Below are 27,379 nucleotides of genomic sequence, written 5' to 3'. Positions count from 1 at the left end.
ACGTATAGTGCAGGACTGGCTACAAAGCATACTTTCCTTACCAGCGTTTGTAACGCTATAAAACTCCCTGTATACGCATATCGCTTACTGTGCAGTCCCCGAGATGAAAAACTGGTTGTAATACACCTCAGATAGTGAGTTTTCAGTTTGTTTTCAAACGGGTTGTTGAACAAGCAGGAAATGACTCGGCGAACAAGAGCTTTATTTAGTGCAAGGGCTAGCTGAACGCAAGCCTGCGATCACAGCAAGTCTTCTTCCTTTTCTATACTCGAGCTCCATGCCCACTGCCTTCGTTACAATCACCCCCGGGCGATGAGGGAGCCATTCTGGCGACCTAAGGACAGGTGTACACAGAAGGGTCATGGTATGGCTTGAGCCGAGAGATGTGTACGATTTCTTGTCCCCGACGGCGCTTGTCCGGAGATGCATCCAGCGGCTCGACAAGGTAGTTGACAGGGGATGTTTGGCGTACAACTCGATACGGGCCATGGTACCTGGACGAAAGCTTGTCGGAGAGTCCTGGAGGAGTAGAAGGAATCCATAACCACACCAGTGAGTTCGGAGAAAAGCTCATAGGCGTGGTTGGTCATGTGACGTGAACGCACGAGCAAGCTTCCGACATTCTTCAGCGAGTGCTGCTGCTCGAAAAACGGTAGTCATCTCTGAAGGGTCCGGTCGACAAGGAAGAATGGTATCCATTGTTGATGATGGCTTGCGTCCATAAAGAAGGAAGAAAGGTGAAAATCCAGTGGTGCTTTGCGTTGCAGTGTTGTAAGCATATGTCACAAAAGGGAGTATGCTATCCCAATTTGACTGGTCGGATGAAGCGTACTTGGCCAGCATATCCCCATGTGTACGATTAAAACGCTCTGTCATCCCATTAGTTTGCGGGTGATAGGCTGTGGTAGTGCGGTGTATGATGCGACACTCGCTCAACAACGCTTTGATGGCATCGGAGAGAAAAACGCGGCCACGGTCGCTTACTAACTCCCGAGGTGCTCCATGCCTTAAAACCAGGTTTTGCAGTATAAAACACGCAACGTCTTTTGCGGTAGCAGAAGGTAACGCAGCTGTTTCAGCGTACCGCGTTAGGTGGTCGATAGCGACAATGACCCAGCGGTTGCTACTCGAAGTATAGGTAAGCGGACCGTAAAGGTCGATTCCGACACGATCGAAAGCTCGTGCTGGACATGGCAACAGCTGCAAGGGACCTGTGGCATGTTGAGTGGGCATTTTGCGTCGCTGGCACGTAAGGCAAGACCTTACGTAACGGCAAACGAAACGGTACATACCGCGCCAGTAGTACCGCAGCTGCAAGCAAGTGTATGTTTTTAACACACCAGCGTGACCACAATGCGGATCATCGTGGAACGTGGCACAGATGTCAGAGCGCATATGTCGGGGGATGACGAGCAACTACTTACGGCCGATCGAGCTGTAGTTTCGGCGGTAAAGCAGGTTATCCCGAATAGCGAAGTGTCCTGCTTGACGGCAAAGCGTCCTGGAAACTGTAGCGGGCGTCCTGTTTGAGAGAAAGTCCAAAAGAGAAGAAATCCAAGCATCTTTGCATTGCTAGGAAGGCATGTCCGAAATGCTGATGGTCAAGGCAGCACTAGTGGAGATAGGCGAGCCGACAGGCTCTGAAGCCAATGGCGAACGTGACAGGGCATCTGCGTCGGAATGCTTCCGGCCGGAACGGTAGACAACACGGATATCGAACTCCTGTAACCGCAATGCCCAACGAGCGAGCCGACCATTAGGATCTCTTAGTGAAGATAACCAGCAAAGCGCATGGTGGTCTGTTACAATATCAAACGGACGTCTATATAAATAAGGGGGAAATTTTCCGATTGCCCAAATAATGGCGAGGCACTCCTTTTCAGTTACACTGTAATACTTCTTGGCTTTACTGAGGGTACGACTGGCATAGGCAACGACGTACTCGTCAAAGCCATCCTTGCGTTGGGCCAGTATGGCCCCTAGCCCGACACCACTAGCGTCCGTATGAAGCTCCGTTGGAGCAGACGGATCGAAATGTCAGAGTATGGGAGGCGTGGTGAGGAGCCGTCGGAGTTCCTGAAATGCATCATCACACGCCTGCGACCACGCTGACAAATGAGAACTTTCGGCAAGAAGATTGGTCAAGGGGGCGATAATGGAGGCGAAATTGCAGACGTAGCGCCGAAAGTAAGAACATAGGCCGATGAAGCTTCGAAGCTCTTTGATGGTGGTTGGCTTTGGGAACGCGGCGACTGCATTAAGTTTCGTAGGGTCCAGGAGAATGCCGTCCTTAGAAACCACATGGCCGAGAATTACAAGCTTGCGAGCGCCGAAGTGGCATTTCTTTAAGTTAAGTTGAAGTCTCGCCGTGGAAAGGCACGTAAGAACTTGCTCAAGGAGGCTGAGGTGGGTCGCAAAGTCGCTTGAAAATACCACAATGTCGTCCAAATAACAGAGGCACGTTTTCCATTTCAGACCTCGCAAGACGGTATCCATCATCCCTTCGAAAGTGGCAGGCGCATAGCAGAGGCCAAAGGGCATAACGGTGAATTCATATAGTCCATCCAGTATTACAAAGTCTGTCTTCGGGCGGTCACCCTCTGCCTTGGGCACCTGCCAGTAGACGGAGCGTAAATCTAACGAAGAAAAGAACTCTGCTTCTTGTAGGCAGTCCAAAGCATCATCGATGCACGGCAGAGGGTATACGTCTTTGCACGTTATCTTGTTGAGTCGGCGGTAGTCAACGCAGAACCGCATGGATCCGTCTTTTTCTTGACGAGAACAACCAGTGAAGCCCAGGGGCTGTTGGAGGGCTCAAAGATGCCACGTTTCAACATGTCGTCCACTTGTTCGTCGATGACACGGCGTTCAGCAGATGACACACGGTACGGATGCTGTCTTAGCGGGGCTTGTTGACCGGTGTCAATACGGTGAACGATCGCAGAGGTTCGGCATAAGCCTGACTGGTCACGATCGAATGAAGAGCAAAAGCGGAGTAGAAGATTTATAATCTCTTCGCGCTGAGTTGGAGCGAGCTCAGAGTCGATGGCATCCGAGAATATGTCCAGAACATCATTAGGCGCGTTGGTAGGAGTGACAGCACAAATTGGGAGCGAAACCGTAGAATCAGGTATAGTAGCCGGAAGAATGCACTCGTAAGGTTCGTAGCTTGCCAGGCATTCTCCACGTAGTAGGGATGACGGGCTGTCCGAGGGATTGCACACATAAATGGCAGTGTGACCATTGCGAAAAATGACGACAGCAAACGAAAGCATGATATTTCGACGGCACGCAGATGGGACCCATAGCATAAACACAGGCGATTTCGGAGGGGAGGCACACAACACCGAGACAACAACAGCTGAGAAAGGTGCAATTTCAACGTCAGAAGCAGCAAACACTCTACACGAAGCAGCATCGTCGGGGTCATAGCACGGCACAGATAACGCGAGTTCGGAACGAGCACAGTCGACCAAAGCAGAATTTGACGAAAGAATGTCCCACCCAAGGATAACGTCATGCGAAGAACGGAATAAAACTACAAATGTGACGACGTACATCGCACCTTGAATGACGACTCGTGCAGTGCACAAAGCTGAAGGCTGAATATGATGGGACGTAGCTGTCTGCAAAGATAGGTCGGTAAGTTGCGTGGTCACTTTCTTCAAGTTTCGGCACAGTTTCTCGCTAATTACAGATACGGCAGCTCCAGTGTCAACAAGTCCGTGCACCTTAATGCCATCAATATAGAGTTCGATTTCGTTCGGCGGACAGCAGTTAGGTCTTGAAATTTTCGTTTCCAACGCAGTTCTTGCCTCCGGAACTGCGCCCGTCAGTTTTCCTCTCGCGGTGGGCTGTTGCGACGTAACGTTGGAGAAATAGATCGACGAAGAGGAGAAGGCGAACGGCTTGCGCCGGATGGTCGGCGACCGGGACGTACGTCTAGAGGTGGATTGGCAGGAACGGGATATTGCGGCTGAGTGGGCATGGTGGGCATATAATGTGAGGCCCCTGCAATGTCGTGAGAAGGAAAGCTGCGACGACGGCAGTGACGAGCTACGTGGCCTGGGATGCCACATGAAAAACATATCGGCCGATTATCAGGAGTGCGCCATTGGCTGACGATAGGGGCACTGTTCGCTGAATAAGGTACCGTAAATGGTCGTGCAGGCGGCGGCGTCATATAAACGTTCTGACCTGTTTCATATACAGCCGGAGACGGGACGGTCAGCGAGCGGGAAGGTGGCGTCGACGAATAAACGTGGCGAGTAGCTTCGTAGAAGGCCGGAGACGCTGGCGCACGTGGCCGAGCAACTGCGGCTGCATACGGTAGTGGTGCGCTAACAGTTGGTGGAGCCTGAGCTGGTGGCAATGCTTCATCAACTTGCGATTGAATGACCTGGCGAAGCGAAGGCGACAAGGGTGCCATTGGCTCGGTAGTTCTTGTGATTATAGATAGCTGCCGGGCGACCTCCTCGCGTATGAACTGGTTTATGAGTGGCATCAACGCAGCAGAGTGGTCGGTGGTGTCATGGCGATAGTCGAAGGATGAGATGTCCGCGGTGTCTTGAGCAGCGCAACGTGTAGAAGCGCGCTGCCTACGCAGCTCATCATAGCTTTGGCAGAGCTGAATCACCTCGGCGACCGTCTGGGGACTCTTCGTAGCCAGTATTTGGAATGCACCGTCGTCGATTCCTTTCATGATGTTCTTGATCTTGCCTATCTCGTCCAGAGTCGAATCGACGAGCTTGCAGAGAAGTAGCACATCTTCGATGTAGCTCGTGAAAGTTTCATCTGCTCTCTGTACTCTGCCCCGCAAGCGCTGTTCAGCACGAAGGCGGCGGACAGCAGGACGGCCAAAGACTTCCGCGAGGGTTTTTGCCAATTCCGACCAGGTACTGAAATCACTTTGATGATTTCTGTACCATAGTTTTGCCACGTCGGTCAGGTAAAAACTCACATTTGTGAGCTTATCGGCTGCGTTCCACTTATTGTATGCGCTCACCAGTTCATACTCGGCAATCCAGTTGTCCACATCTTGGTCCTCTGTGCCACCAAATATGGGGGGGTCGCACTGCCGGAGAGTGCCAGCGCAGAAGACAGGCACAGGTGCGAGATCTGAAGTAGCGGCCTGAGATGGCCCCGGATCAGTCATTGTAGGAGGACGTTGGAGTGTGCGGCTGCAAAGTTCCAGGGTGAGGACCAGATGTACCCAGCACCTCCATCACTTGAAACGAGTTCTTGAACAAGCAGGAGTTGACTCGGCAAACGAGAGCTTTATTTAGCGCAAGGTCTAACTGAATGCAAGCCTGCGATCACAGCAAGTCTTCTTCTTTTTCTATACTCGAGCTCCATGCCCACTACCCTCCTTACAGTTTATTTACTTTTATACAAAGCATGCATGCTCACATAAGTACAGTCGACTCCCGTAAATACGAACTTCACGGGACCCGCAAAAAACTTCGAATTAAACTAAGTTCCAATTAGGCAGAAATAAAAAAAGGCATCTTTATTAGGTTCAAAGCCGGCAGTTCTTCACGAAAAGTAGCCTGTAATTTTTCATCTGCTTCTGTTTGCCAAATCTAGCTGTGGAAAGCTGTTTGCCAAATCTAGCTGTGGAAAGCAAGTTTTGCAAAAAGTAGACGTGCCCAAGTGCTTCTTCAGCGTTGTTTTCCCCAAGCGAAAAACTGCTGCGCGAGAGCAATGCACGCAGCTACATCGGCAGCCTTCGGTTGTGGCTCACTTTCAATGTCTCTTCGTCGTCGCTTTGATGAACGCTTTCGTGGGGCCGAACAATATGCACAATCTCGCTGTCCGTCAGTGCACCACACGTTTCGACTGTGCTGTCCACGGCGACGTAATTTTCAAAGCAGGAGTCACCAAGAGTGGCGTCAAAACTGATGTCACTGAGAGCGGCGTCAACGCTGCTGTCGTCAAGCTCACTTTGCATTTCCACTGGTGGACAAGGAGAAGCCTTCCCCGAAGAATTTGCCACGAAACCAAAGGCCCTGAAGCAGTTGGCGATGGTCTCATTTTTCACATGGCCCCCCACTCGCGCTACTAGCATGTGGATGGCACTAATTAAACTAACCTCGTATAGCAAGAACTTATCCATGCACAGAATCATGCGCTCGACGAGATGCTCCCTTGTATATACAGGACCTTCACATTTCCGATTATGCCTTGGTCCATGGGCTGCCACACAGACGTCGTGTTTGCAGGCAAGTATGCAGGATGAATGTCACTCAAGGCTGGTACGTTCATGTGGGCACTGCATTGGTCTACAAGGAACAACACCTTGTGGTTTGATGATGCGAACATTCGATTCAGTTTGCTTATCCAGTCCCTGAAAATCTCGGACGTCATCCACACCTTTCTGTTTGAAGCATAGTCAACAGAAAGGGTCCAGCCGCCTTTCAAGCACATAGGCGGCCTTCCCAATCACAAGAAGGCGACATCGTTCAGTGCCATTCATGTTTGTGGCGATCATAACAGACACCCTTTCCTTACTACGTTTACCGCCAGCACAATCGTGGTCTTTAAACGCGAGAGTCTTGTCTGGTAGCAACCGATAAAAAAGCGCAGTCTCGTCTGCGTTAAAGATGTCTTCCAACTGATACTCCTCGAGGTGCTTGTTAAGATTCTCTGCTTTCCATGCCACACATGTTTCCTGGTCAACTGACGCCTTCTCTCCACACACGCTCTTGAAAACCAGGTCATGACGCTGTTTGAAGCGCATCAGCCATCCATCCGAAGAAGCGAGGTCGTTGATGTCCAACATTTATACAAGCGATAAGCCCTTCACTGCAACAACCTCGACACTGAGAGGAAGTTTGTTATTGCGTGCCTCTCTAATCCAAATCAGCAGCGCCTTCTCCAAACATGGGTAGGCGCCGGTACGCATTCGCTTCCTTGACATCTTAAACTTGTCATTTGCAAAAGCATCCATTATAAAAAGCTCATTTTTTTTTTAATTCAAGAGTATGTTAGGCTTAATGCCGTACTTCCGTGCAATGTCTTGCTTGGCAAGGCCTCCCTGCTCCACTTCTTTCAACTTTCGTCGCCAGATCAAATGTTCGGTACGAGCCGCGTCTTGCCATTATTCAACGTTGCGACCAGCCAAACACGAAATTATCTGTAACGCGCAGCTGACACAGCCAACAAAACACAAGGAGAGACGAGAGAAAAAGACTGAGACAGTGGAACGGATAGTTCAACGTTCGACACGCTGGTGCTGAATAAACAATCTTGCCGCTTCATGCACGGTAACACTGCGCACAACGGCGATGGCGACAACAGTGCGCTGCGGACAGCTACGATGATGACGACAGTAATGCGGTAGCTGTCCTGGCACTTGAAAAATTTCGCATTTTCTTGAAAATAATGATTGCCTCGAGGCTCTAGGTTAAAAAATAACTTCTAATTAACCAATATTGTGGGCTTTCAACTTCGAATTATCAAGAATTTTTTTCTATGGGGTTGCATACAAAACTGACGGGACCCACGTGTTCACTTTTAACTAACTGAAAATTCCAATTAAGCGACTTCGAATTATCGGGAGTCGACTGTATACAGAAGGAGGTCCTAAAGCACTTGGCTGAAGGGGGACGTCCCTTCAGGAGGTCCTTTCAAGAGGTCCCTTCAGCAAAGTACTCTGGGACCTCCTGTGATGACCGCATCCTCAACGGAGGTAGGCCGGCAGGGCTGAGGCAGCGTTGAATGTGCTACAAAGAAGGAGGAGAGGCGGAACAAACAAGAAGCAAAGCGCGAGAAAAAAAAGGAAGAAATTAAAAGAAAAAAGATTAGCCATGTAAAGCTTACTAAGTGACAGCAAAGCTGGTTGACCTTTAACGAGGCATCTTGGCTGATGGTCTTTGCTTGGCGTAGACAAACTCAAACCACCACCTGTCACAGACCATGCGAGAATGTCCAAACTATTTAAGTACCAGAGCGTGCAAATCTGGCACAATTCTATTGTCGTTGGCACTCTGCTTAAGCCAACTCGACGCGGCAACTGCGTGGACTGTCTGCATTGTTGGCCGTCGATTGGCGGCGGCAGCTGTTCCCTGGCAAAGCTGTGATATGGCCCACTCTAGCCGCGATAGCTGTGAAAAACAACGGCGCGAAAAAAATTTTTTTTTTCCGGACACCCGACCTTTTGCCTACCTTCACTCCTAAAGAAAATGTGCCGCGGGTGGGCAGCGGTAGGTTGTCCAGGCATCAGAAAAGACTTCGCTCCGGCCGCTTGCCGAGCATTCCGTGCGCATGCACACGCCAAACAGCCATCCGCGTCCACGTCATAAAATAGTTGCGCCGTCACAGAGTTCAACCATCAGTGAAGGCGCTGTTCCACAAATTAAAAGGATTCGCGTTGCGGGCTCTCGCCTTTCCTACCAGCAGGTGGGCTTGCAAGCTTGGCTGGCTTTTGTTGTCGCAGCTGTTCTTCAGACCCTGTAACCAAACTTGGTTCCATGCATGTTTCCCTCAGTTGAGCTCGTGAGTATAATCTCGTTCGCGCCCGATCTCATGTTTTCTAGGGCAAACTTCTCAGGGGCGGCGCGCCAATCAAGTAGCTAGTCTGCAGATTAGACCTAATCAGCGCCAACTCAGTAATGCTACTGTCTTAGGCTGCTTTGGAGCAGCTTTTGGAGCAGACAAAAATGCGTTTTGAAGCAGCCAAACTGGCTTTCGGAGTGGATATTGCTAGAATCAATTTTAAGACACATACTGCATTCATGAAAAAATCCGTAAATAAAGGTTGTGTCGAGCCGACATTCCGACAAGCAGGCTTGTCTTGCACCGAACAGAACTGTTGTGTTAGAGCCTTGAGAAAGACAAGTTCACTTGTCGAAGCATCAGCCTAACGCCCCCCCCCCCCCCCCACAACCTCGTTTTTACGAATTTTGTCATACACTCCTCCCTGCCCTTTTTTTAATACTGTGTTCATGGCTTACAAACGATAAAATCACAACTTGCTGCACGCTATTCAGGACTAACTGAGTAAGAAATAAAATAAAACCGACAGATAACCTGACCCTACTTACTAGACAAAGCCAATGATAAAGTTTAAAACCATAGCACTTCATTATAACGCGATTCTGACCCTATTTAGTAGACAAAGCCAATGATAAAGTTTAAAACTATAGGACTTCATTATAACGTGACTCAAGGTCAGTTGACTGCTGATTTTTCGGACATGCTTGCAAATTCAGATGATTTTGCAACACCATCACAAGCCTTATGGACGTCTATGTATAAGAACATCTAAAATTGTCGATGCTGAAACTCTTCGGCGTCAGACTTTTTGGCCTTTCAGCTGACATTCCAGGTGTGAAACAGCATTACTTGAACTCCCTACCTCTACTATGACTATGACATCATAGGATTAAATGAGCGCTTTTAAAAGTCGTTCGGCATCACAGTAAAGTTTGATAGTCGGCTTTGCCACAATGCATAAATGCAATATGGTGAATCAAATAAAAATCGTAGGGGCCGGTATCACCGCGCAGTGAGGTAATGTCTAACGAATGAGCACCAGAAATGCTCGGAGGCGTGATGGTGGCATGCGACAAGCACACCAGTAACACTTAATCCCTTTCAGCTAAGTGCTTGTTACTCCACGTGGCGCAGTTGTCGGCGTACTGCACGTTTCTAATGACTCACGCGCACCGCCGTCCACACTCCCTTTCTGTGTGAATCCGCTCATGCGCTGCACAAACAAAAGCAGGTTGCCATCACCGCACCCGTGTGCAATCAAGAATGAAATGGGTATCAAGAACACAATTTCATAACAAACACGTGCATACAAAAACATCCCGGTAGGAAATGGCGTTAACTGCGTTCGCGATGTGCTGCACACAACTAGGAATGATTCATCTCGTGTGGCATATGTCGCCGGAGATTTTCACACAATGGCTCATCTTCTAAGTGCACACATGCATCTCGGAGTTCCAGACAAGTACTTATTCCTCTATTCTGCCACACCCTTTACGTTCTGCATCGTTTCAACACGCTCCATGCCATAAATCCACAACATATTCTGCAATTTGCTGCTATCGGCGGTGCTCATCAGACGACGCATCTTTGCAAATGAACGTCGGTAGGTCCTGAATGTATTTACTACGACAGCCTGGGCGTGCACTGAAATACCTCATAAGTGTACTCTAGGAGGCATTCAAGCTATTTTAGACGGGGCTGTGGTTATTTGCTTACTTGAACGGAATAAAAAGGCATGAATCTTTTCTTGGGCGATTTTGCAGTAACTAGAAAGTCCGACAAATCGGGTATTAACTGCGTCCCAACAGTGACATTTGGCCTAGCTTGGCTGGGCTTGGCTCTGGTTGCATCTTATGCAGGTGCACCGTGATTTCATTTTAGATGGTAGAACATAGGGTACTTTCGCTTCTGAAAGTCGGAGCATGCTTTTTGGCACAGGTTGGGCGCAGGCTCGTCTAATTTTGAGGAAATGTAGCAGCGTGTAGTAGCCAGGGCAATTTGGTGCAATTGGCGCAGCGGCAGCATCACTGCAACTGCATAATCGCTCCATCGTTAACAGCCACATCAACGAAACAATTTGTAATGGTTACATTTTGAAAGGGGTAGATTTATGGAAACTTTCAGATTATGAAAGTACCAACTCGCATCTTTTACGAAAACGAGGGTGTGCATGGTGTATAGAGTTGTGGTTCGTAGTCGCCAATTCTTCGGATATCGCGCCTAAAGCAAGCGGAAATTTGGTTGTGGTTATGCAGGAAAGTCTGGCGCATACACAAGAAGCTTTGAAAAGTTAGTAGGTATTTTTCTGCAACAGAGTTTCTTTTTACTGTGTTCGTTTGTTGGCACAGCAGGCCTGCGAACATGAACTCACCAACATTTCCAAATATAACGGGATCAGAATTTACATCCCCGCCGCGCGACTCTATCGTCAGAAGGGTGCGGCTGCGGTCTGACAAGTCTTGCCCATTAACAGTCTCTGGAGAATGGTGTTTTGTTTACAAGGTGTATATGTGTTCTATTGGCGAATTACATTGTACAAGAACTTTATGGTGTAATAGAAAGGTAATCCAACCAGCACTGCACAGCACTGTGCACACACGTGCATAAGCACCCCGTGGTAGCGTGGTGTGTGCATGGGAGGATAGACGCATGCTAGGGCGTTTCGACCTTGACGAGAGATAATAGTTTCGCTTTCTAAATATTAAAAGACCATGTCAGGCACAGCATTGGTGCCGAATATAAGAAATGTAGCAGGATGTAGCAGGATTAGTCATTTAGTGCAGTTTGGCGCAATTGGCGCCAAACTACGCCAAGGGCAGGACTGGGAGATTGTGCGGAGCCTTCGAAGGAACTTTTCAGTTCGAGAACAGAAGTGGCACAATCCAGTTCAAAAATGCAAACATCTACAGCTGCTAGATATTCATACAGCTTCAAGCGTATACCTGTTGTCTACAACCACTGCCGCACGCAACACTACTCATAAGCCATAACAATCTGCAATGAGAGTCCCTGACAAGCCATATTTCTATTTTGCCCGTTTCTCCCTCCACATACATGAATTGTTTCTGTAACCATTTTTTTCCCAGGTTGAGTTCAGAAACAGGCACATTCCCAGCATACTATTTTGGGTACAGGCTTAGCTCACCCCCCCCCCCCCCCCCCCCTTGTCTCAACATTATCAAATAGTGAACCAATAAGGACGCTATCTGAAATGTAAAAAAGAAGGAGGGAAACAACATGCAAATGTTCTTTTACCGGCTCCGTGGTGGAGGCTGCTCATCTCTCCCAAAGCTCAATGGTGGCTCATCTCTCCCATGGTGACCACTAAACTCATCCCGGCCACCCCAGTAGCCATCCCGGCCAAAGCGACCATTTCCTTCAGGGCGAGGGTATGGTCGATGTGGATCATCACGGCCATATCCACGTTCATCTCTACCACCATACCTGCACAAAATAAGCAAAAAAGAAAAAAACTGCAGTTAGCAATTACAACAGTTTATTTAGGTTCCGCAACTTCATTCTTGAAAATACTTCCCAAAATACACTTGTTCCAGGTCAAAAACCATATCAGTATTTGAATGAATGAATGAATGAATGAATGAATGAATGAATGAATGAATGAATGAATGAATGAATGAATGAATGAATAATGGGGGTTAATAGTTCAAAGATCAAAGGTGGTCATGATCATAAAGCCCAACAGAAATAATCAAGAATTATCGGAGGGAGGATAGTTCGCTAATGTAAATACACTGGCTATGAAGAGGGCTAAGAGATCTCTCAGAAGTGCAACAGCCAAAATAGGATATGGAGCAACTTTTAGAGACAAAACTTTTGATTTTGGATCAGGCGGATCGAAGTTAGCAGCAGGTTACAGGAAAAAACACATCCATATTTTTTTAGCAACAAGTCCCAAATTTCCAGCAGCATAACAAAGAAAGCTTACTTTTCGAGCAGAAAACAAACGGCTGCAATACAAACTAAGCGTCAGCACAAATCGTACTGTAGCTTCGGAAGACAAGGTCCAGCAAAAGGAACCACTGAATGCTACGGAAACCAGCAAGGCACGGTGTACTTGTACCAACATGCCGACTTCTCAAGCAAGGTATTGCGGAACCCAGGGGTTCAATGAAGGGCATTTAAGTTTCTATGAGCAGCTGGAACGAATGTGACCTGCATCCATTTTATCCAAATTAGCACCAATTTTACTGAATCATAGTCTGAAAGAACTTAAGAAGTGAGGAGAGGCCCTGCCCAGACAGCCAAAGAACAGCAGTTGATCACCTCCACAACTAAAGTAGTAGTCCATTTTATGCACTCAGGGGCGTCCCTAGGTGGAATCACCGGCCCGTCTGGTTCATGAGATCACGGCGAAGTGTGCCCCCTTTGATGCAAGCTTGTGAGCATCTGCCTTCAAAAAAGAAACGGCGTGGACTTTTAATGCTGTAGTTGCCAATGGACAAGAAAATTTGCTCTGCACTTTGCACTAAAGTAGCCATTGCAAGCTGCATTCGCATATTGAGAGTCTGTGGGAAACGAGAGACCCATGCAGTGAAGTCTGATCATGGAGTGTGCCAAGAAACTTGCGCAATTTATGTGCCCACAGCCAGAAAGCACACAGTGCTAGTAATTCATACTCATCAGTGCAGTTGCTAACATGTGTAGAGGAATCAATTCAGTAATTCTGCAAGCAGAGGTACTGAAGATGATATTGGCTGCACGGACCAGTTCAAAAGACATTACGGATACCTTTGGAGTGTTATTTGTGGCTCATGGCCATGTGGCACAGTATTCATTCACGCTGATCTCCCATTTCACTATGTCGGTTTTCTTAAAACAACGCGCAACAAGTGCTTTGATATGTGCAAAAAGTATTGCTTTGTGCTAGCTCCAGCTGTGGGCTATATACAAGCAATTTTTGGTTAACAGCCATTTCGAAGTGTGACTGGCATGCATTCTTTTTTTTTTTAGCAAAAAATAAAACAAGCTTTTGTACATCTTGTGTTTCATTTGCATGCACATTGCTTATGGCAAATTCCGCTCATCAAGCAGGAGCAAGTTTTTTTGCTTCACGGCTCAGAATTTGCATTTCGCTGGTAGATTTGGAGCAAGTTCAAGTTTTCCGATGGCAGATTCGGAAAAACCCACTGTGACAGAGTATTCCGTGACAGAGTATTCCGCGTGCTCAGTCTTGCAGAGACAAATTTTGCTGGAACTTCGAGAATGCGTTGCAGTCATTTCCGGTACAGTCAAGAGCTAGGTCGTCTTCAGCGTTTTTTGAGTTGGTGTCTACTTGTGCACTTGTTTACGTTCCTAAAATGACGTTTAACTCTGCTGGACGTGCTGCTGCTGGTTTGCTTCTCGCTTTGAGCGACAGCGAGAGCACTAGTTCTGCTAGCAGTAGCAGCAGCAAGGACAAGCCATGTGTGCTATACCAAGTTATGTACAGTCGAATACGGTTATATCGAGACCACATATATTGAAATTTTTGGGTATATCGAACTTGTAAGCTATTCCCTTGAAATTATTTTGTAAAAGTATAGAAATCCGCATGTTTATATCAAACGATACTTTTACCCGCGTTCGGATTTATCAAATGCCGCAGGAGCTTAATGGTGCGCTTGAGCACTCGCACCGCACTGCGATCTTCGCGACAACACGGCTCCGGGTGCGAGTTGAAAAGCGCATTTTCGCACTCGCACACCCGGCGACCTCCGTGCGACACCAAGCCTCCGCCAAAACACAAAACGCTCGAAAAAAGTGTAAGGGCGAGAGGGTTTGGACTGCACAAACAGCCTTTTTCTTTTTCGTTTCTTTCTCTCTCTCTCATGCTTTCTTCCCGCACCCGTCGGCTCAGAGAGCCCGAATGAAGGGCGTAAGTCCTCCTCCTCCTTTCGGCGTTTAATTTATTAATTAATTTATTTATTTATTTATTTATTTATTTATTTATTTATTTATTTATTGCTGTTTTGAGAGGTTTGATCAGCCAACCACAACGCGCCCCTTTTGCTGTTGCCCTCACAGGTGGCCATCGCCTCGCGAGCGCTTTGTTGTGCTTCCGCTGTCGCGTCGCCTACTTACCACCTCATGTGCAGCATTTTCTTTCGCATGCATGGTGTGCAAAGCCGCTACGGACTCCTTGAATTGTCGACTTCTTGTGTAGCTATGGCCAGCATCAAGAAGCGCAAGACCCTTGACTTTGCGACGAAGCTGAAGGCTATTTAGCGTGTTGAGGTGAGCGAGAAGTGTTCGACTGTCGAACGACTTCGGGATACCACAGAGTACTCAGAGTAATTTATTGAATAACAAAAGCAGATACCAAGGCAAAGGCAGTGGAGTAGCAAACGTTGGGAGCCTGTCATGTGCACGCTTCTGCCCACGGGAGTGTAGAAAAGATACTCAATGCCTTGTTTTTCGAAGTGCGCGCGAAGAACATTCCGGTGGATGCCATGGCCAAATCGTTTGTCGCTGCACTCGGTGAAACAACTTCCCCAGCAACACCGGGTGGCTTCACCGATTTAAGCAGCGCTACTACATCGCTGGCAAAACCAATTTCGGCGAAAGTGAAGCTGTCAGCAGCCAGGACATCCAGCTGTGCATGACGAAAGAGTAGCCAGAAGTCTCGGCGACGTTTTCTCCCGTGGAGATCTTCAATGCCTGGCGAGACGTGAAGACGGGCAGTGGTCAACTGCTTCTGCAAGGCAGGTTTCGAGACGGCGCAACTTGTGGAAACCGGCGAAGACGACGAGGATGAGAGCATAGAAGACGCGTTTCGCAAGTGGTGATCCTACTTCCTTGCAGCAGTTCCACATGAAGTGTCTGCGAACAACTTCCTGGAAGCAGACTGCAATGTCCAGGCTGTTGGGAGCCTCGCTGACGAGGACATATTAGCTGTGGTCGCAGGAACCCGGAATGCCCAGGTCTACAGCTCATGTGACGAGGACGATCGTCCGAACGAGGCGCCGACTACACGCGCGTACTCCGCCGCTGAAGTGACGGCAGCGCTCGCATCATTCACCGTTGTATCGGCCACATTGTGGAAACCGGGCTGTCGCACCTGGACAGCCTTGATAAGATTGAAACTAGCTGTCAACAACATTGAGACTAGCGTCTAGAATAAGATTGAGACGAGCGTCTTCAACATTTCAAAAACGAAGAAGCAGGCCAAGATAAGCGATTTTTATCATGCAAATAAATCATACTGTTGTGGCGTGTGTGCGGAATTAGTTGTTATTCTCGAATGCACCTACTGTAGGAGATGATCAGCTACAGGTAAGCTCTCGGGGCCTCTAATTTTTTATATATCAAATTTTTCATGTATCGAACTAATTTGCCATCCCCTTCGAGTTCGATATATCTGTGTTCAACTGTATAATAAAAACGTTTCCTGGCTCGCCATGGGCATGGCCAAAGATATTCGGCTACATTGAGGAAGTTTCTGGTACCAGTTTAGTGATATAAGCGTAAACAACTTTCAGAGCAACCTCACGCGGGGCATTCACGTGTTCCACTCGCAGATCAGGCTTGGCGCAATCGGAGTGCTTGCCCAGGATTTGGGCGACCGCTCCGTATCTACCAGTGGGATTCACCATTGGTGTAGAGTGCCTTGAAGCCTTGATGATTGATTTGTGGGGTGTAACGTCCCAAAACCACCATATCATTATGAGAGACGCCGTGGAGGGCTCAGGAAATTTCGACCACCTGGGGTTCGTTAACGTGCACCCAGCCTTGAAACCTGCAGTGTATGGTGCACCAGTGGGCACTTGACATGATGAGTGAAGGCGGGGATGATGCATGCATGGAGAAAATGACCAGCCGATGCATTGCAAGGTTCCACGTCAACAGTGATGGCCAATGATACAAAAGTTTACAGGCCAAATCAGTAGTGTTGGTACTTTGTTCACGTGCAAGAAAGAGGTGCCATTCAGATTGTCCTCGTGAAAAAAAAATGGAGTCATCTGGGCCAGAAAGTTAAAGAGCCCTTTGCTTGAAAGATCTTGTTATGGCAACGAAGCAATGGTGAGCTGCTTACAATACTGCAAGGCACATAAACTACGTGTAACCAAGGCTCACTTGGCGATTTTGAATAAGGAGGTGGCAGCATAACAGGATCACTAACGGCACCATGTCATATGCTACTGAGCAGATGGATGTAAATACTTATTGTGAGATAGGGGTCATCGATAAGTCCCACTGGTACACTCACTGACGCCTTACACATATGCCTTCATGCTTTCCCATACTTACCACTGAAGCGGATATGACACTGACCCCGCAGTCCTAATAATTACAGTAGACTCTCGGCAAACAAAGTGTGTTAAGGCGAACCGTGGCCTTAATGGAATAACTGCCTCTAATATGATTGGTTTCATAGCTGTATTCTCCACCCCTGTTCGTTTCTAAGTAGAACTCCACTTAAATGGAATGTATTTTGCTGGTCCCTACAAGTTATTTTTATTGAGAGAGTACTTTAGTCGGCCTTACGCAAAAATGCGGAAGGTGTTTTGCTAGGCTTGTGCGAATAGTGAATTTTAGGTTCAAAACAAATAGTGATTTTGGTTCGATAATTTATAGAGTCGAGTTCATGTATCATATATAACATATTCTGAAAAAAATACCAATTCTTCATGACTATACTGACCTGCAAAATATTTTTTTTTAATTGAATCAAGAGCTGTGCTAAAGAAAGTCTTTGTGGTTGAAAGTGCAAAAAACTTTGAGTATATAGTAGCTAGATTTGACTATCACTAGAATTCAAGTGATAACATGAAAAATTTCTCAAGTTTTAAAATTAACTATACTTAGAGCATATAAGCCCATATAACAAGTTTTTAAAGTTTTAAAATGATCAATCAATATGAGATGATCAAGATGATCATCAGATTATCATCAAGATTGATCAAGATAATCAGAGTCCTTCAATACTTTTACTGATCATAAAGCTTCTAATAAAGTTTAATATAGAAACAGGATCAACTGCTAGAGTGCCCTCGCTCACAACGAGACAACGGAGCGGCCGCAGCACTGCAATTGTACGGCAGACGCCAGAGCTGTAAAATGTTACTAAATGTAGCCATGAAGGTTGAATACGTCTTCAAAGTGATGTTAGCTTCAAGGAAATTCGGAAAAGCTCTAGTATAGTTAAATTAAGCATCGAATGAGACCTTGAAGCTAGAAATTCGACGGCATGCTGATTCGACGGCATGCTGATTCGACGGCATGCTGATTCCACTGCAAGATTTGCTTTTGCTATAAAACTTTTTTTTCCCCTGAAGCATCTAGCGAATATTCGTGTACAATCCAGAGTTATTCGACTCAGGCAATGCTTAAAAGCTAACTCCGGCAATTTTTTGACCATGTCAGAATAATCATTATTTTAGGTCCCTAAGACACTCTTCTCACGCACCGAATAACTAAAATGGTCGAAAAATTGGAAAATGATTTTCAATTGCCAAAAAAACGCAACACCTAAACCGAAACCCAACCGAATGCGCTTCTACGTGTGACGTAAAGATTTGCCTGATGATGCCGGAACCTGCCTGATTGCACATAATGCCCACCAAATGTCACTACCTGTCCATGCCGTCCGCAGCGATCGGCTAATACGCTTACGCTGTTATGGTGAATATATGGCGAATCGTGTGTTGCTCACAACACAACACCACTTGGCACCTATCGCACGCCCATTAACATGGAAAAGAAAATCGCACGCTCAACCAAGGAAGCCTCGGCCAAACCCACACAATCCATGGCAGACAAGCAGATGCTGCAGTGGCACATCAGTTCCATCACTTCCGCCAGGCAAAACTAAACGTCACACACACAATGTTGCCATTAATTCTGGCAAGCGAAGTGAGCATTTCGAGGCAAGCTATAAAATTCATTTAAAAAGAATCTGCGAAACCCTCAAGCCTGCAATTTGGCATGAATGGCGCAAACGTGCAAATGAACGAACACAGTGAATTTCATTGAGATCCACTGACCACAAAAATCACCAGAGTTAGGCAGAAGTGCAGTGGTTGCAATTTTTGACAGTGCATATTCAACCTTCCAGGCTATATATACTTTTGGTGTTTCTATATACAAAGATATATATCTTAAAATGTCCTCGCACTTATTAAATCAATGACCATTTTGAATGAATCAGTGCTTTTAATTTAGCAAGTGATAAGGATTAAGCAATACTTCATATAAAATTTGCCTTGTTTTCATATTTTCTTTCGCATAAATTTACCGATACGGTGCCGTAGGGTGTTCCAACTTCGGGCGGTCATCAATGTAGTTTTTCGTTCCGTTGCTCTGCTATGTAGCTTATTCATGCTGTGTTTTTTCTGTCTTTCTTTATTATTGTTACTGTAAAGGAGAAAGCCTTACACGACTCCTCAAACATGAAAATTGACTGACTGCGTTTCGCGGCGGGGGCGTCAACATGTGATGCAAAAAGTTACCTTCTCGTGCTCATGACGAATTGATATCGAAAAATAACTTTGCACGCTTTTACAGCTCGTGCCAGTTTTGTACAGCATTGCAGTGCAACCGCTCTTGCGCCATCACCCCCTAGCAAACATCTATTGGTAGCGCTGAAGTCTCTTTTGAATGCATCAAATGTGTGCTTTGATTTTTTCAAGCTGTGAGGAGCTACATGTAGCTCCACCTGTTTAAAATATCACCTCTACACCTTTGGTCATCTTAATACCTGTATAAATGAAAATGGTGAGTGTTTCACTCATCAGGCTTCTGTATACGGCATAGAAAGAGGAAGAGGCGGTCGGTATGCTCACCTTCATTAAATGCGTCATTATCCATAAAGCTACATCGAGGGCTTATGCACAGTCCGATAATCCAATGCAGCCTCAACAGTCTCCAGCTCATTTACTATTCCTGTTGATGCTTGGTAGATGGGCAAGCTCTGCATCTTTTTGCACCATACATATGCCATGAGGCCACGGAAAAACCTAGGCACAATGTGGGCAAGTTTCGGAACGCCGTACGATGACTTGTGGCAACGTCTTTGATTAGCGACTGGTCCACGCGAATATTGTCCCTCTCATCGAAGTGCTTTTCGCACACGTGCACATTCGGGGAAACAAATGTGAAACCTCAGGTTTCTTGTAGCAGCATTGCGCGCTTTCACTTTTCCCGCCGATCACTGTAGGCAGTGAGAACTCTGAGACTTTTTAGTAATTTGTTTTGTAACCGAATAGACACCCAGGTACCAAGCAGGTATACAGTATCCTTCCCGATCTCCAGGCACAGCACACTAGGCACGATATTGACCATACAGTGAAAAATTATGCAATGGCACGCCACGATATTATGCATTGACCCCATAGCGCATCAACAGCCAGCTTCCCTACGGTCTGCCCAATGCCCCATGCGGTGATGCAGTGCCGCCCCGCGGCCTCCGCTCGCAGTGCACAAAGCTCTCCCATAGAGTTACGGTGAAGCTTCACGAACAGTAGAAGTATTTAGGACTCTGGTAATATGTTCAATTAACCTTCAAGTGGGGCTTTGTGGCAGTGAATATTTTCCCTGCCTAGGTGTCTTCACAGTTTAGCACCCCTTCACAACAAAGAAACAACCTTTACAAAAGGTTACATGCAGACTAATATACACCTATTCGTTCATTTCGAATACTTGATACTTTCAACAATTTAAATGAAAAAAAAAAAAACGAGTTTGAATATTGAAAGCATTCAAATATTCGCACGAGCTTAGATTTTGCAGCATGTTTTGTTGCACGACCCATGGTGTCCTGTCAACAAACCAGTGTGTTGACATTGCCTGTCCGAATGCCATTGGATGTAGCTAGGACTCCACTGATCTGTTTTTTTTTTTTTTTTTTTTTAGCCAACTCAGTGTGGCCACGTAGGCAATATCACTTTTGTTACGTCGGCCAGTCACCCCTTTTCCCACTTCTTAGAAACGCTCAAAATAAATAGGGCAGAACAATCTCTCGCCCGAAGCCAGTCTGCGTGTCACATCTCTGAGCATTCTCCTGTCGCCAGGCCTCTCCGTTGTCCTGCCACGGGTACAGACAAATCCCGCTACAACGAAATTGACGGGGATGGGCGATCGTTCTTGCGTAAATTAGTTGTTGCGATATGGTAAAATACATACGCGACACTAGACTCACTAACTCAAAAACAAGCTTTAATTCCGAAAATCGGTCAACTTTGCCTGTTTTTGTTCCTTGCCAAGCAATGGCACAACAAGACTTTCACACGCTGCCAACAAAGCCATTGCTTCATCATCGTCCTATGCCTCGATGCAACGCCTGATGATGTCGAATGCAAACAGCACCGATGAAGTTGATGGTAGCATGGCATCACGTAGCGCGGTTATCTAATCTTCGTCTGACGAAGCACTCTCAGCAGGCATATCACTTTCTAGCAGGTCTGGTCATGCGACTGCGATTTCTACATCAGGCAATTTGTCCTCGTCACAAGCTTCAATCGCAGAACCCGAAGTCTCGGCCCTCTGCACAGCGAACCTAGCATGGTGAAAGCAGTTCGCGACTATGGCGCTCCCTGTCTCGCACCACGAAGCAGCAATCATTCGGAGCGCCATGAACAGGTCGATTTTCATCTCGCGCCCCAACCAAGTGTTCAAAATATGTTCAAAATTGTTCAATATATATGTTCAATATGTTCAAATGTTCAAAATTACTGCAAGCCTCCATATAAGAGGCTTGCAGTAATTTCTCTTCACACTTTGGATGACCCCTTGGTCAAGTGGCTGAATGATGGACGTGCAGTTCGGGGGCAGAAACTTAAGCTGCACGTCCTCAATGGCGTGCACGTAACAATTGTCTAAAAGCAGACACCTTTCGGCCTTGCCTGCCCATGTCCCAGTCAAATTCCCTAGCCCAGTCGGCAAAAATTGCAAGAGTCATCCACGTCTGGCTGTTGGCCCCATACCTCACTGGAAAGCGCCGATTTCCCTTGAAACAGCGTGGTTTCGCGCTTTTCCCAATAACCGAAAGATGCAGCTTATCTGAGCCGTCCTTCTTGGCGCACAGAAGCACGGTTATTCTTTTCTTGCTGTCTTTCTTTCGTGACAGCGTTGCCCCTTGAAATTCAAAGTCTTGTTGGAAAGAATCTCGTAGAAGAGGCCTATCTGGTCCACATTATGCATATTTGACGGTGCACAGTCTATCAGGATGCTGCCGAGGCTAGCCGACATCCACGCAGTGGCACTGTCTGAATCTGCCGAAGCAGCTTCACCGCACAAAACTTTGCCGATGATATTGTGGCGGGCTTTGAAACTGTTCAGCCAACCTACAATGGCTTTAAAATTGTCGATACCAAGCAAGCAGGCAAAATCCATCGCTTTCTGTCGCACAATATTGCCCCTAAGGGCAATTTTCTAGGCCCGCATCTCAACGAACCAGGTGTAGACAGCCTTGTCTAAGGTTTCGTGCGTTGGCTCGGTCGACTTGTTCTGTCTCGCCGACGTTTCTGAACAAAGTGCCTTGATTATAGCGTCCTTGCTCTTCAATATAGCTGAAACAGAGCTCGCCACAATCCCAAACTCTTCAGCAATTCACAATTTCTTCCTCCCAGCGTCAGCCTCGCTGATAATGCGAGCCTTGTTTTCGAGCGACAAAAACTTGCGCTTCTTCGCCGGCTGAGACATGGCTGATTCACGAAAACGCACCTTCGGGAAACAATGACCGAAAGACCTATGATTGCTTGTTGTGCAGCTAGCCAGTCAAACCGGAAACACCAGTAGTCCCGCCAAGAGAACACTCGAGAGACCACTCACGAGAAGTACCTTCAAGTAACCCAACCTACGCGTCAAAGCTACGAACGCCCACGGGACCTCTGCCGGAAAGTAGCAAAACCGACAGTGCCAGTGTTCGCCCCAACTACAACATCGAAACGCCACGTCATTCTCAACAGGCCTCAGAAAATCAACCATTCAATGGAGACCGTGCCTCTGCATCAGTCATGCAATTGATTCTGCCAATGCTTTTCGCAGCACTTAAGGCAATCCTGTCTGCTCTACCGGAAGCAAACAACCTGCCAGAAGTAAAAGCCCTGCTGCCTCTGGAAGCACTACTGTGTCAACAGTCCGGGTCAAACCTGCGACAAGTAACACAAGAATAAGCGCTACAAAGATGTCTCCATATACCAGTGGAATGCCAATGGTCTTCGAAGGAAGTGTGCTGACTTCCGTAAACTCCTTCTGCAGTATAATTTTCCAATACTTTGCATCCAAGAGGCAGGAATGAATGATGATTTCCGCCTCTCCAACTACGTGATATATAAGTCATCTCGTCAAAGTGGTCCTAGCAGAGTACATTTGTGCGTCAGAAAGGACCTACCTTTTCATCAAGTTAACTCAAGTGATTCGGACTTCCCGGAACTCGTCGCTTGCAAAGTATCCTTTGGTGAGCAGTGCTTTACAGTGATCAATTTTTACCTACAGCCTTCAAGCCGCATTTCGGTGGAAGAGCCAACAAATATCTTCAACATTTCTAATTCATATACGTTTATATGCGGAGACTTTAATGCGCACAACATAATCTGGGGTAGTGATCGATGTGATGCACGTGGGAACATTGTTGAGTGTGCCGCAGACAAATGCAATTTGACAATTTTAAATGACGGCTCCCCAACTTTTCTCCGAGGGCATAATTACTCTAGTTGCATCGATGTAACCTTGTGTTCCCAAGATCTAGTGAATGGTGTGGTATGGACAACGGATGTAGAAACACGTGGGAGTGACCATTTTCCCATTTTAATAAGTCACCCCTACTTGCGAAAAGACGACACCAGACGCTACAGCAAACTGACGAACTGGAAAGCTTTTCGGCACCACCTAACAAACCAAAATAGTGAACTCACGACAGTTGAAAGGTTTACTGAATTTCTGCAAGATAATGCAAATAAATGTACAAAGAAAGTCCCGATTCCAAAAGACTATGCTGCAGTCGATAGAGAGTATGAACATCTAAGAGCCATCAGACGACGTTCAGAAAGGGCATATCGACGCAGCGGAAGTTTAGAAGCATACAAAAATGCACAGAAAATCCACAGTGTAATGCGCAGACGGCTAGAAAATTTAGGTAAACGACGCTGGCGTGATTTCTGTGGCACGCTCTCTCCCCACACACCTGTTCCAAAAATTTGGCTTGTAATTCGAGCACTTAGTGGCCCTGTATCACAAAGCTTCCCATTTCGTGCTCTTGCTGTAGCTTTGGACAAACCAGAAGCTGTGGTAGCAGATGAATTTTGTCAACTTATCAGTAGGCCCGCCGCATCACAATGTGCCTTATTTGATAATTCTGTCGCATTAGCCAGCCAGAAAATTAATGCTTGCTTTTGGGCCCAGCATCCTCAGCTAGACCCTGTATTTACGTTAAGGGAGCTGCATTGTGCTATAGCATCATGTCGTCAAAAATTGGCCTCTGGACCGGACGGCATTACGTACAATATGCTAAAGAACCTTGGGCCCACAGGCACAACTATTCTCTTAGATATTTACAATAATCTACGGACGCAAGAAATTGTACCCGAGTCTTGGAAGTCTGCTCGCATCATTCCGTTCTTAAAACCGGCTAAGACACCCTTGAACCTTGAATCCTTCCGTCCAATCAGTCTGACAAGCTGTTTATGTAAGGTAATGGAAAAAATGATTGATGCGCGACTTCAATGGTGGTGCAACAGAACTGGTGTATTCTCCAACTACTTGACAGGTTTTAGGAAACAGAGATGCACAATGGATGCAATACTGGACTTAGTAACGTATGTGGAGCATGAACGCGCCTGTGGTAGTTTGACGGTCGCAGTGTTCTTGGACATCAAAAGGGCATTTGACACAGTCAGTCACACTCATGTTCTGCTGAGTATGTTGGAACACGGACTGTCCGGCAGGTCTTTGCGGTGGGTATCGAAATTTTTATCAGGTCGTAAAATATTCATTCAGACGAGCGAAGGAAAAAGTGCAGAACACGACGTCAGACAGGGAGTGCCACAAGGAAGCGTACTCAGCCCTTTTCTTTTCAACTGTGTTATGGCTGATTTAGCTAAAAGACTGCCTTCCAGGTTGAAATACTCCTTATCTGCAGATGATGTGTGCATTGGGGCATCTGGCACGGACATACGGTTAATTCAGATTGCATTGCAAAACGGAATAAATATTATCAACAACTTTTTAAAAGAAAGAGGAATGATTCTATCGCACGCAAAGACAGCTGTATTGCCCTTCACCCGTAAGAAGTTAAAGTACTTCAATCTCAATTTAGAAGAAGAACCACTAATGATTGTGACACAGCATCGATTTCTCGGAGTAATACTTGATAGGCAGCTATCATGGGCACCTCACATAAAGAAACTCGAAAACGAGGTGAATACGCTAGTGAATATACTCCGCAGAATTGCTGGGACATCATGGGGCGGATCTGTATCATCCATGCTCGCTGTTCACAATGCTTTAATACGACAAAAAGTTGCATATTCTGCAGCAGTGTTACACAGCCTTTCCCGCACTTCAGAGGAGCGACTTCAAAGACTATTAGCTAGGGGACTGCGCGTCTGCATAGGTGTTCCACGAGCGACTTCCAGCAGCCTTGTCATAGCAGAGACTCGACAACCACCCTTTCCAGTCATGAGAACAATTGAAACATGCCGCCATTTTTTTCGCTTACAGACGCAACACAGGGACCACCCATTGGCACTGGAGATTTTACTAAGAGATAAAAGCAATGCTCATAATGAAGTACAGAGCAATGTACACATATTACCCAGACATGAATTTTGGTACTCTGAAATGGACTATCCTCGATGGGTGCTTGTTATACCAAGCATTGAATTCTCAGTGGATGGCATTATTAGAAAGAGAGACATGTTCATCCAAGCTGCTCAACAACTAGCACTTTATCAGATACACATGCGGTATCCAGGGTACATACATGTTTACAGAAATGGCTCAAGTACTACAACGTCTTCAACATCGGCATTTATCATACCACAGCTCAATATTCAGGAATCGTTTACATTATGCCACACGACGTCATCTACAACATCTGAGCTCTTCGCTATTCTGTATGCTCTAAAGTTTATAAACTCGGTAGCAGACGCTAGAAAATGGGTACTTTTCAGTGACTCACAGGCTGCATTAAGATCACTCTCCAGTACAAACAGGACAGTAATAAGTGATAGTATGACATACGAAACGCTGAAGGAGCTCACTAAAGCAAAGAAGGTGCAACATGAGATCAAATTCCAGTGGATACCTGGCCACTGCAACATTCCTGGAAACACAGCTGCCGATGAAGCAGCACGACAAGCACATTGTAAAGACGTTACTGTTTCTTTACCGATTTCAAAAAATGAATTGCGTAGTATTATAAAGAATACAAATTTCAGAATGAGCAAAACTGCTTGGTTTGACCAAAGTACAAAGAGCTGCGATTTATATCACATCGATCCATTTATTGAATTCAAAATTACGCTGGCATTAGATAGAAGGATGGAAACTCTAATTCACCGATTGAGGCTAGGCACCGCATACACAAAACATTTTTTGCACAGAATCGGCAGAGCTAAAACTCCCGAATGCGATTGTGGATTTATAGATGAAGACGTATGTCACCTTCTCATAGACTGTCCACGTCATGACACGCCAAGACGCCGTCTTAAAAGCGAACTGTTCGCATTGGACCACAGACCATTTAGCATGAAAAAACTTCTGGGCCCGTGGCCAACTAGAGTTTTACAGTCCCACGCTTTAAAAGCATTAACACGTTTTTTACAAGACAGCGGGATTGCTGACAAGTATTAACAAAGAACAAGCTTTCATTTGTAACACATGTACTTATTATGTACAGTATCATGTGACACCCATCACGTGTGTGTTGTGAAATGAATGCCGTGTCGACTATTATGTACATACAAGCGAATGCATCTTTATAAGGACCAGACGTGTGCTTTGTTGTTTTGTTGTTGTGTTTTGTGTTTGTTGTTTGTGTTTTGTTGTTTCCAGAGACTTCTTACAAGGACTTTCAAACATTTACTTACCATTGTGATATGTACGTATAAGTGTGTCTTTGCATATCTGTGCCTGAGTTTTCTATTTTCCATGCACTGCTTTGTATGTTTTGCTTCAAGATACGTGTTCAAGTTTCAATCAACGGCTAAGGAGTAGCCGGCGCCATAATGGTGCGCCAACATCTCCTTATATATCATATCAATAAAAAAAAAACACCAGTAGTCGTTGCCCGAATGCCTTGTCGCACCCTGCCGGGATTTGGCTCCCAATTTTCAATTTTGGTACATACATAAGGCAGTAACTCCTGACAATGAAAACAGTTTCACAAACTTCATAATAATGATTAAAAATACTAACAAATAAAATTATTGCGTGCTGTTCGTACATAGACACAATTCAACACATTTCCTTTTAACTTAATAAAGGGAGCGTTTGCTTCACTATTACTTATCATCATCATCATATACCAAGGCATGCTGTTTTGTTTACATTGCACAAGTCTATGTTGCGGGCGGTATGTTTGCTCCGACCAGCTTCTGATGTGCATTTATTTTGTTATTAAGACCCGTGGTTTGGCAAGGCATTAAAAACACTTGAGATTTTTAATAAGCTCTACTTCAAATAATTTCATTCGTGGTTGTTCCACAAAAACTCCGTTAAAGTGGAATCACAGCCGTGAAGAAGTTCGTACTGAAGGAAATTTCGATTGATTGATATGTGGGGTTTAAGGGGAGATGCTACTCGAAAAAGGTTTTTTTTTATTTCATAACCCAGCTCCTTGAAATTTTAGGTGTTAGTAAAGCTTGCAGTGCTGATTTCATAACTGCAATTATTTGTTTGATAGCTATAGTAGTTCCGGAGTTACTACAACTTTGATATCAAAATA

At 46.1% G+C, this 27,379-nt stretch overlaps 1 protein-coding gene across 9 annotated transcripts in view; it reads right to left on the bottom strand.

The window, feature by feature from the left end:
• The window catches only part of LOC119177277 (nuclear receptor coactivator 5), a 284,872-nt gene that overhangs the window by 156,399 nt on the left and 101,094 nt on the right, over positions 1-27,379 (bottom strand). For all 9 annotated transcript variants that reach the window (XR_012889295.1, XR_012889294.1, XM_075884802.1 and 6 more), the window contains one exon: positions 11,752-11,940. Coding sequence is in view for 7 of the 9 variants with exons in the window: in XM_075884802.1 (XP_075740917.1) it covers positions 11,752-11,940 (189 nt within the window). In the remaining 2 variants the exon portion in view is untranslated. The remainder of the gene's footprint in view (positions 1-11,751; positions 11,941-27,379) is intronic.

This window comes from Rhipicephalus microplus, unplaced genomic scaffold (assembly GCF_043290135.1).
Source record: "Rhipicephalus microplus isolate Deutch F79 unplaced genomic scaffold, USDA_Rmic scaffold_48, whole genome shotgun sequence".
Classification (NCBI taxonomy): Eukaryota; Metazoa; Arthropoda; class Arachnida; order Ixodida; family Ixodidae; genus Rhipicephalus; species Rhipicephalus microplus.
Note: the sequence above shows the minus strand (reverse complement) of the source record. Positions and strands in the feature narration are given on the sequence as shown.